General features: G+C 42.2%; 1 protein-coding gene across 2 annotated transcripts in view; it reads right to left on the reverse strand.

The window, feature by feature from the left end:
* TMEM108 (transmembrane protein 108) overlaps positions 1–12,080 on the reverse strand; it is a 99,312-nt gene that overhangs the window by 49,748 nt on the left and 37,484 nt on the right. The window contains exon 3 of one of the 2 annotated variants that reach the window (XM_053466335.1): positions 3,106–3,187. In XM_053466335.1, coding sequence (XP_053322310.1) covers positions 3,106–3,145 — 40 coding nt within the window. In that variant the 5' untranslated portion in view covers positions 3,146–3,187. Of the gene's footprint in view, positions 1–3,105; positions 3,192–12,080 lie in introns of both variants that reach the window. The other variant, XM_053466334.1, reaches the window with a different exon arrangement.

A 12,080-nucleotide genomic window follows, 5' to 3' on the forward strand; every position in this document is an offset into this window, starting at 1 on the left:
TTTTTTTGTATGTGTTAAAAACAAAAAAAATCGGCATGTGTGTGTATGTAAGTGTGTCCCCCTATATGCCACTCTGCCTCCAGAAATGCCTTTTACCCCCCTATATGCCACTCTGTCCCATGACATGCCTTTTAACCCCCTATATGCCAGAGTGGCATATATATGGGTATAAGGCATTTCTGGATGCAGAGTGACATATAGGGGATTAAAAGGCATATGATGGGACAGAGTGGCATATCGGGGAACATAAGGCTTTTTTGGAGGCAGAGTGCCCCATGATATGCCTTTTAACCCCCTTTATGCCACTCTGCCTCCAGAAATGCCTTATACCCATATATGCCACTCTGTCCCATGGTATGCCTTCTAACCCCCTATATGCCACTCTGCCATATAGGGGGTTAAAAGGCATATCATGGGACAGAGTGGCATATAGGGGTATAAGGTATTTATGGATGCAGAGTGACATATAGGAGGTCAAAAGGCATATCTGGAGGTATAGTGGCAAAAAGGGGGTTAAAGGCATATCACGGGGCAGAGGGGCATATAGGAGGGTTGAGGCATATCAGGGAGGCAGAGTGGCATATGGGGGTTAAAAGGCATATCATGGGACAGAGTGGCATATAGGGGGGCATAAGGCTTTTCTGGAGGCAGAGTGCCCCATGATATGCCTTTTAACCCCCTTTATGCCACTCTGCCTCCAGAAATGCCTTTTACCCCCCTATATGCCATTCTGTCCCATGATATGCCTTTTAACCCCTATATGGCAGAGTGGCATATAGGAGGTTAGAAGGCATATCATGAGACAGAGTGGCATAGAGGGGTATAAGGCATTTCTGGATGCAGAGTGACATAGAGGAGGTCAAAAGGCATATCTGGAGGTATAGTGGCAAAAGGGGGGTTAAAAGGCATATCACGGGGCAGAGGGGCATATAGGAGGATTGAGGCATATCAGGGAGGCAGAGTGGCATATAGGGGATTAAAAGGCATATCATGGGGCAGAGTGGCATATAGGAGGGTATAAAGCATATCAGGGAGGCAGAGTGGCATATAGGAGGGCATAAGGCTTTTCTGGAGGCAGAGTGCCCCATGATATGTCTTTTAACCCCCTTTATGCCACTCTGCCTCCAGGAATGCCTTATACCCCCCTATATGCCGCTCTGTCCCATGATATGCCTTTTGACCCCTATATGGCAGAGTGGCATACAAGGGGTTAAAAGGCATATCATGGGACAGAGTGGCATATAGGGGGTATAAGGAATTTCTGGAGGCAGAGTGGCATATAGGGGGTTAGAAGGCATATCAGGGGGCAGAGTGGCAAGCCTGGGGGCAGATGTGCATAACTCGGGGGTTGGTTGGCAAATAAAAGGGAAAAAAACAAACATGTCTCAATCATAGCTTATATTAAATATGAAAAAAACAGTCTACATGAATTAATAAAGAAACAAAAGTTTCTTACCAGAATATCGTGAAGAATAATGTGATCAGTGTTTTGTTCCACTGAACTTTTTCATCTAAAATGTTCGCTGTAGCAAATGTTTTGATCCCATTATGTGTAATGTATTTCATTTATTAGGGCCTTTTAACACTTTTGCTTTCTGGCATTTTAATACAAATAATGAGATAAAAAGAATGGCGAATAGTGTGAGTCGGGTGTGTATAAGGGGTGCGTGTGGTTAAAGAGCGCGACCGTGAGATAAACTATATGGGGCTGGTCTCCAAATTTTTCCAGGGCTGCTTTTCAGTCCCAGTCCGGCCCTGCCCATGATATGCCTTTTAACCCTCTAAATGCCACTGTGCCCCATGATATGCCTTTTAACCCTATATGCCACTGTGCCCCATGATATGCCTTTTAACCCTATATGCCACTCTGGCACTTAGAGGGTTAAAAGGCATATTATGGGGAAGAGTGGCATATAGGGAGGTTTAAGGCATTTCAGGAGGCAGAGTGGCATTAAAGGGGTCAAAAGGCATTTCACAGAGCACTCTGCCTCCAGAAATGCCTTACATCCCCCATTTAACACTCCCCCTCCCTCCTCCAAACTTACCGGTGCTTCTGAGTTGGGGGGGGGCGCATAACACAGGAGGGTCCAGGTCCCCTGCATCTGAGCCCCAGGTGCTTAGTCCGGGCAGCATGTAGAGCTCCACGCGAATCGCGTAGAGCTCTACACGCTGTCCGGACTAAGCACCGGGGACTCAGAAGCACCGGTAAATTGGAGGAGGGGGGGGGCATAACACAGGAGGATGCAGGTCCCCTGCATCCTCCTGTGTTATGCCCCCCTCCAACTTACCAGTGCATCTGAGTCCCCGGTGCTTAGTCCGGGCAGCGTGTAGAGTTCTACGCGATTGTATCGTGTAGAGCTCTACGCGATTGTATCGTTTAGAGCTCTACACGATTGTATCGCGTAGAGCTCTGCACACAGCCCGGACTAAGCACCGGGGACTCAGATGCACCGGTAAGTTGGGTCGGGGGTTAACACAGGAGGATCCAGGTCCCCTGCATCTGGGTCCCCAGTGCTTAGTCCGGGAAGCGTGTAGAGCTCTACGCGATTGTATCGCGTAGAGCTCTACACGCAGCCCGGACTAAGCACCGGGGACTCAGAAGCACCGGTAAGTTGGAGGGGGGGGGGTTAACACAGGAGGATCCAGGTCCCCTGCATCGCTGCGGGGGATCTGGATCTTAGTCTCATAATCAGACCTATTTGAGGTCTGATTATAAGACGACCCTGATTATAAGACGAGGGTTATTTTTCAGAGCATTTGCTCTGGAAAAAACCTCGTCTTATAATCGAGCAAATACGGTAATATGGCCCAATATTCGGCCAACATAATGGCCCAATAATTTTCAATATATGTGAAAATAGGTGAATATTCAGGAAGGTCAGCAAAGTGTGTGGTATAAAGATTATTTTGTTATTAACACACAAAGAAAAAACCCAAAAAACAGGGACCTTTATTACACCAATATAATATTAATTTACAAAACTGTTGAATGCCAGTGGATAGGCAGTCAAGTGGTTTTCCATCTGCAAGTTGGTCCCAATGGACTGGATCTATAAAAAGATTAATGAAGGTAAACATGTTTTCAATGAGTTAATCTTTACTTACTAAACAGATGGCAACAGAGTGACTGTGAACTTCTCTTCATGGTATCATCTGCTCCTTCTTGTCCTCTAGTTTATTCCTCATTCTGTCTGGGAGAAAGAAAGGCACTGTTCATCTACAGTTACTGGAACATTTGTGTTTCATGAAAGTCACCTTTACGCTAAGGAGCTTTGTTTATCATTAATATTGCATTAGAAGGAGTATGGGGATTGTTCAATCAGGAATTAGTTCCAGCCCTCCTTTACCACATAAAATAAATAAATAGCAAGATATCCACTAACATGAAAGTGGTGAACATTTGAATTTACTTGACTTAGGTAATAACAGACCTCGTTTCTGAATTAATCTGAAGTCAACGGGGCTCTGTTGATCATTTAACTTTATAAGTCCTTTGTGTCATTGTTGCGTTAACGTGGGGTGAGTCTGAGTGACTTACCTAATTAAGTTTAGATAAAATGTGGTGCTCAATAGCCTTTAGTCAACTTAACAAACCAGTTATTCTTTTTTCAGACAATAAAGATGTCCTTTTAGTCACAGATACATTGCATTGTATTTTTTTTAGGAAATTTAAGAACAATTGATCAAAGGAAGAGGGTCACAATTAGCTTAGAGTTATAGGGTTAAGGATAGTAGTGGACTGGTTAGATTATCTTAATTAAATTAATTAATTATATTAGTTAACTAAGTTCATTAAATTAATAAATTGTCTTAATTAAATCAAAACTTTAGAAAGTCTTAGACACTGTGAGAAATGGGAGGCTGAGGCTCACCAAGTCTCACAGAGAAGAATCTCACTCTGTAAAATGCTCAGATGGAGCACAGCAGTGTCACATAAACCAAAGCTTCATTATAAAAGACGACTTTTTTTCACACAGAGCTGCAGTCAACAGCAAAAAAGGTTAGTGTGTAGTGTAGGCAACCACAACCCCGGTCTATAACTACAATTCCTATTGAGTTCCGCTACTAATATAGCTGGCTATTATTGTAGATGCAGTTAACAAGTCAGTGTTTGTACTGTCAGCTTAGTGTAGCCCCCCAAAGCCTAATCTACAGTTACTAGCTACTCTTTTAATAATAATCAGTTAGCAATGTTGATTGCTCAACATCATGGGAGTTGCAGTCAAGAAAAGTTAAGGTTGTGTAATGTAGCTCTGTAATGCACGTCAAAAAAGAGGGTAGTTAGAGGATATTAAAAATGGGACATATAGGCTTGGATCCAAAAATAGGACACTTGGTAGTTTTGCTGCAACTATGGCTAACGTTTGGCACTTAAAGTGCTGTTATTACATTTCTCATGATGTTCACCCCACCAAATGGGGGGCTGAGAATCATGCGATATGCATTCCACAGCAGCTGCAGTACCAATTTATGATATTTATGTTGAGTACTCACTCTTCCATGATGCATTCCATATGAGACTGGCAGAGTCATGCTGGGGTTTAGCTATTTCAGTATCTATGCTTATCCCACCATTCCTTACACAACTTTTGAAATCTAAGTTGCCCTGAACCTATACTAGCCCTCTATTTTCACCCTCCCCCTACACTCTACATTAAAATCTCCAACCATACAACCATCTTTTCTTCCAGAACATAAGTCCTCATTGGGGTGCAACTCATCCCTGCTATAGAGTCTGTACCCAACCACAAAAGTTTGCCCAGTTCTCTAAAAACCCAAATCCCTCTTGTCTACACGACTAAAGGAAGGAGTCATCCCAAAAAGTGTCTTTTGCATGTGACAGTGTGCCGAGAGACACTTACATTATTATACTCAGCAGTATAAGCAAACTGTATTAGCCCCTGTTAAGTATTTATGAACAGTGGAATCATCTAATGGTCTTCTTTCCTTGAGAACAGAATGAGTTTATTAAATGGCTGTGCTGTATCTTTGAAAGATACAGCCTTTGGACAAGCCCTCAGTAAGAATCAAGTAACAACACTAGCCTATGCCTTATATCATACTGTGACAAAACTGGGGATCCGTAAAACAATTTATTTGTGTTTTAATAAGTATGCACAAAACACAACTTTCTTGGTTAGTGCTTAAGAGACTGAGCTATTATGTATTACTTCATCATGTATTTATCATGAGTATTAGAGTAATTAAAGACATTAATGTAGATTTATGTATAAAGCCCTTGTGTCATAGAATTGATTAGGTGAACTCTATAAGGTAAGTCATTAATTTCTATTAGAAAACAAAGAAGAGCTAGGAGAAAAATAAAACTTTTCAAAATTTGCCAGCAGGGACAGCTCTAAAAAGGCTCTCTTAACATATGTTATACAACATTTGAAATAGTAAGGGTCTAGAACACGTAGCCTAGACCCGGCTTGTAAAGCACCGTTCGCTCAGCTTGCCCATCTTTGGTTCATTGTCGATACAATTAGGGGTAGGAGAAACAATCAATAAAATGTGTTTATAAAACCACAAAAAACTATGTAAGCGTCTACAATAATTTTATAAAATCATAGTTTATGAAATCCGATCCTCAAGCATCCCTAAGAGTGCAAATGTTCTTTAAGCCAATATTTAATCATTGGGCAATTACAGAAAAAGATGTAAAGTTACATGCGCTTTTCAGGCCCTCTGTGGTCTCTTCATTAGATAGAATATGGGTCACAAAAGCTTATATAACTTTAAATCTTTTTCTATGTTGGCCCGGTAACATGTATTTTTCTGTTGAGCTAACATCCATTTCTCTCACAAAGTGATAAGTGTCAGACTAACAGAAAAGTGCTAATTAATTATATCTTGAAAACATACATTATTTTGGGTACTTAAAAGCTGACATTAAGAAACTCTGGGTTGAATGACATTAAATACCTGTAGCAGGGCACATTTGCTGAGATTTAAGATATTTAATTTTAAGAAATGCATGACATGGGAACATGTCTCAGATTTTCCCACAAGGGTCAGTTTGCAATGATTAATGTGGCTTGTGAAATGCTATTGAGCTTAATCTTCTTGCTTCACTCTCTAAATGACAATCAATTTCTTAGCCTATCTACCTCGTTTGCATGGAATAACGAAATAGATTATTGAACGGAGACACGCTTTGGAATCCAAACATCTTTCTGAGACCATACTTACATCACAAAATCATGGAACAATTGATTATTTGGTTATCTCCTGGCATGAACAATATCATTGTATGGATCTTTTACCTTTCAAACATTCAGGCTGAAAATTGAATATTAGTTTTACAGCCCCTTGTACTTCCGTTTTCACACACTGGAGTAATGAAGCTAATTAACTTTTACACAAACTAAAATGATGTCCACTTTATATATCACAGCAGCAGTGAATATGGTTCATTTTCTTAGCTTCCTCAAGCCCTCCCTATATTGCATATACAGTATAACTACACATGTAAAAAGACCCAACATTGTACTATTGTGCCACTTTATTAGGTACACCTGCTCAATTGCTTGTTAACAAAAAAAGCTAATCAGCCAATCACATGGCAGCAACTCAATGCATTTAGGCATGTAGATGTGGTCAAGACAACTTGATGAAGTTTAAACCGAGCATCAGAATGGGGAAGAAAGGGGATTTAAGTGACTTTGAACATGGCATGGTTGTTGATGCCAGACGGGCTGGTCGGAGTTTAAGAGAGTGGTCCGAAAAAGAGAAAATATCCAGTGAGCAGCAGTTGTGTGGACGAAAATGCCTTGTTGATGTCAGAGGTGAATGGGCAGACTGGTTTGAAATGACAGAAAGGCAACAGTAACTCAAATAACCACTCGTTGGTATGTAGAATACCGTCTTTGAACGCACAACACGCCGAACCTTGAAGCAGATGAGCTACAGCGGGTGCCACTACTGTCAGCTAAGAACAGGAAACCGAGGCTACAATTCTCACAGGCTCACGAAAATTGGACAATGGAAGACTGGAAGAATGTTGCCTGGTCTGATGAGTCTTGATTCCAGATGGCAGGGTCACACTTTGGCTTTAACCACATGAAAGCATGGATCCACTCTGCTTTGTATCAACTGTTTAGGCTGGCGGTGGTGGTGTAATGGTGTGGGGGACATTTTCTCGGGTCCCTTAGTACCAATTGAGCATTGTTTAACCTAAGTATTGTTGCTGACCATGTCCATCCCTTTATGACCACAGTTTACCCACTTTCTGATGGCTACTTCCAGCAGGATAATGCACCATGTCACAAAGCTCACATCATCTTCACAGTAACCAGATCTCAATCCAATACAGCACCTTTGGGATGTGGTGGAACGAGAGATGTGCAGCCGACAAATCTGCAGCAACTGTGTGATGCCATCATGTCCATATGGACCAAAACCTACTGTTTCATGGGGGGTTCTGGTCTCGTTTTCTGCAAATTTGCAATTTGTATGAATTTGAATGAATAAGTCTAATGAGTAATAATTTGAACAGTATCTTTAAAGGGAAACATAGTACAATACAGCAACAACCAGTTTGTTGTATATCTCTGAATTGTTTTGATCCAACTTTTTTGCAAATTGTTCTTGTTCTAATGTAGTCCCTTTGGTACCTTAAACATCAAAATGCTTAAAATAGGTACGCATATGGAATTTTTGGCTAGATGCTCCTCAACATTGACATGCATGACCTAGAGCTCTTTTTATCCTGCACTAAAGAGATCTAAACAGATCCAACCACCTGTAGGTGGGACACTGAACTCAAAGTGTCTAAAACAGCATGTACATACAAATGAAAGAGGCCATGTAATCATCGGTAAAGGATCAAAAAATACAACCTTGTGTTAATGTTGCCATTTATTTTATTACTTATTTATTTAGCTTGCTGTGCTCTGTACAGCAGATTGGCTTTTTATCACCTTTGACCAATCGGAAGCATAGACTAGTTGGTAAATTCAAATATATTTGGTGGTGGTGATCAATGTACCATATAGTTGGTATGTAATTTCAAACATTTCAGTGCTTGTTCATTTGTAATATCCTGAAGCATGGTTGTTAGTTCCTTGAGGCTTCAGCTTTGCTATAATAGCAAAGGTTAATTGAAAAGTAGACCTATAGGTTTGGGAAACAGACATCAAAAGTGAAATCGAGCAGAGAATTAATAACCTTTCATTTGAAATCTCAGCTGATTTCAAGAGCATTTTAGTGTAGGCTTTGTGCCTTGAGATTATATTACTTGATACTAGACATTTCAGTCTCATTGCCTCCATTGAATACATGTTTATGTCTATGAAAGGCATTTTCATTACCTGTTTCCTTGAACAACAGCAGCTGTTTCTGCTAAAGACTGGTTTCTACTTTTGACCTTTCATCTCTACCCTACAATCCTGGATAAAAGACAACTTTTTTTGACAGGAGGGGCTGTCTTAATTACTGGCTGTTAACAAATCTCTTTGAAGCATGGAAAATGCCACTAGGGTATAAATCTTAAGCAGTTTAGCAGAACCTCAACCTGTAAATAAATCTGTCTGGAGTCATACGGTTTTCTCTTTCTATGCCGATTTCCCGGGGTATTTAGACCTTAGATCATCAAGCCTGGTTAAGCAATAGGCTATATTTATTATTAATGTAATCATTTTTTTTTTAAATTATAAATATTTCTGCAGTGCGCTACTGAAATATTTTTTAAATACACTGAACATAAAATGGTTTCGGAAATTTTACACACTTACCCTCAACTCTGCAACATCAAAGATTTAATCAAACCATAAAATCTTTGTGACAAATGGATTTTCAGTATTAGATACAGATGCTGCTTATTATTATTCTAATCATTGTTCTGGATTGTCTTGGTAGGGCAAAAAGTGACAATGTGTCCCTGTTGGAGTTACCATGGGATCACGATTTTCCCCTTTCTGCATTTACTATCATGGAAACTTGTGACATTGTGACAAACGTCCTAGCTCAGTGCCCATGTAATCTCTATATGCAAACACAAGTGGTCCACAGGCAGGGCCGGCCGAAGACTTAACGCCGCCTGGGGCGAAGTTTAAAATGCCGCCGCCCCCCTCGCAGAGGGGGGGGGCGGCGGCATTTTAAACTTCGCCGACGCCATTATCTACCCCCCGGTACTTACCTTTTAACAGTCCTGCGGCGAGTCTCCCTGCTCTGCCACGGTGCCGGCTTGTAATGCTGAGCGCCGGAAATTCACGTCACTTCTGGCGCTCTGCATTACAAGCCGGCACCGAGACCGAATAGGGAGACTCGCCGCAGAGGAGAGAGAGAGAGGGGCGCCGAGCTTGTAAGCAAAAACCACTCGGTGCCCCCTCTCTCTCTCTCCTCCGCTTCAAAACAAACAAACAAAACCCGCTTGGGGCGGCAAAGTGCCGCCCCTTCTAAAGTGCCGCCTGGGGCAATTGCCCCAGTCGGCTCCATTGTAGGGCCGGCCCTGTCCACAGGACAATATAAGCCTCACATGCTGACGGAGATTACCTCTCTGTAAAGGCACACATGAGCTAAAATTTCAGACTGATGAGTGAGGACTTAATGTAGTGCAAGCTATTTCAGCGCTGTCTGTTCCCAGCTGAGCAATTTTTGTTTTAAACTATTCATTAATTGGTGGTTCAATAAGCAAATCAACTAAATGAAACAGGTAAAGAGTGAGCATTTGGCTAGGGTTCATCTTGAAGGTGATGGGCATTATCATGCCCACATCTAGAGATACTTTAAGAAATTAGACAATGGGAGTTGATCTCAAGAACAAGGACTTCAACTGGCATCTCATTTGTCAAAAAAAATGTCACATGGTTATCAGATTGAATACAATACATTTTAGGCCAAACAGCCTAACTTGGCCTTAACGACGTCAGTTATAGCTACAATGCAAGGGATTAGGAAACTACAATTTAAATGGCTTGTAAAATGTCCTCTTTGCTGTGAGTCACTGAAATCTGCATGAAATGCACACAGTTGTTACTGCTGTAAACATGGCAGGTGTAACACTTCCTAGTGAACACACTAGAATTTTAAGTATTGTGACAGAAAGGCCGGTACAATAGTGGATGGGCGGTATATACGCCCTACTCTGGCTAACTTTGTCTGTCCTTATGTGTAAAATTGAAGTCCCAGGGAAAGATGTTGTTTGACTACAAACTGCATTACTGGCAGTTTGCAAAACATGGTAAGGGTCCCTGGGGCGGAGCATCTGGAAGAGCAGGGTGGGCCAGTGCTCCAACAGCACTAATTGCTGTCCAGAGTCTGCATTCTGGACAGGAGCTCCACAGGTGTGGACTAAGTAGCAGCTCACCTGTGGTTGATTAATTAGCAGGCAGAGGGTAAAAGGAACTGAGCCTGATTCAGAAAAAGGCCATTGTTATTCCAGCTGGGAGAGCTGAGGAACTGAGGAGTGTGGTTTCTCTCTGAAAAGCCATTTTGATGGAAACTTGTGACTTGTTGGAAGGTGAATGTTTGGAGCTCTTTTGTACTAAGTCAGTGCTCAAGCAAAGACTGTAATCCTGTGCTGCTTATAACTGCTGCTGTTTCTTCCTGTAAAATAAACATTGATACCGAGCTGGATGTATCCTGGGCTTCATTTACCCTAGAAGACTGTGGTAACAACCAAGATCCTTGACAAAAATCCCAAGGAAAAGGGAGGCCTGTCGCATATGGTGGAGATTGCGGGCATCCACGTAAGTCTGTGGGTAGAAGCCATTTACAGCTCACCATGGAGGAAGTTATTAAAGCACTGATCCAGTCTACTTCTGCACAGCAGGAAGCTAATAGGAGAGCTGCAGAAAATAGTGCAGCCCTACAGCAGCTGGTGCTGGCTCAAGCAGAGAATGCTATGATAATGGCCAAAACACAGAAGGAAAGCACTGAGACCTTGGTACAGCAGATTGTTATGACACAAGCGGAGGCATTCAGAGTGACCCGTGAGGAACAGCAAACCGCTACCCATGCGCTACAGCAGGAGATTCACGCTTTGTCTGAAAAACTGAACTGGGACTCTGAAGGGACCTATCAAGGACCCAAGGTGATTCGGGCAAGTCACTATCTTCAAAAGATGACTGCAGTAGATGACACTGAGGCATATCTTCTGGCTTTTGAACGCACAGCAGCGAGAGAAGGATGGCCGGCAGCTGAGTGGGCAAGCATACTGGCACCGTTCCTGAGTGGAGAACCCCAGAAGGCCTACTATGACTTGGAGCCAGCACAGGCCAGTGACTACAGCAAGTTGAAGGATGAAATCCTGGCAAGGCTTGGAGTAACCTCAGCAGTACGTGCACAAAGGTTCCATTCATGGTCATATTCTTCTGACAAAGCTGCAAGATCCCAAATGTTTGACCTAATACATCTGGCCAGGAAGTGGTTACAGCCGGAGGTCAACTCAGCTAGTCACATTGTGGAACTCTTAGTAATGGACCGTTTTTTGCGGGGCTTGCCTCCCACTCTGCGTAGATGGGTTAGTCAAAGTGACCCTCAGACAGCAGACCAATTAATTGCTTTGGTGGAGAGGTATGTAGCTGCAGGAGAACTTGCACGTCCTGTTTCAACTGAGCAATCCCGCAATCAGAAGATCCAAGATCCTGGGAAAGCTGGTAAGACTGTTCATGATTTAAGGGGTACTGAAGAACGGCAGGTATATGCACAAGACACCAGAGACGCTATTCCAGGAGTCAGAGCCGCATTCAGACATAACAAACCTGGGAAAAGAACTAATTGGGGATATGACTATGTTATCAAATGTTATAAATGTAACGAGGTTGGTCATACAGCCAAGGACTGCCCACTCAACGACGAACGTATGGAATGCAATATGGGGGAAAATCCATGTTCTCTTTATCAATGTGTTGGTTCTGCTAATAATGATAATTCTCATTGGTGTTATGTGAATGTAAATGGGAAAATGTCTAGAGCACTGCTAGATTCAGGGAGCATGGTGACTTTAGTAGCCGAGTCGATAATACCTGAGGTAGAAACAGATCATGTACATAAAATGGGAATTATCTGTGTACACGGTGACAAGCGAGAATATCCCACTGCTGAGGTACAAATTGAAACTGAGTATGGTAATATAA

The sequence above is a fragment of the Spea bombifrons genome, chromosome 5 (assembly GCF_027358695.1).
Source record: "Spea bombifrons isolate aSpeBom1 chromosome 5, aSpeBom1.2.pri, whole genome shotgun sequence".
In the NCBI taxonomy this organism is placed as follows: Eukaryota; Metazoa; Chordata; class Amphibia; order Anura; family Pelobatidae; genus Spea; species Spea bombifrons.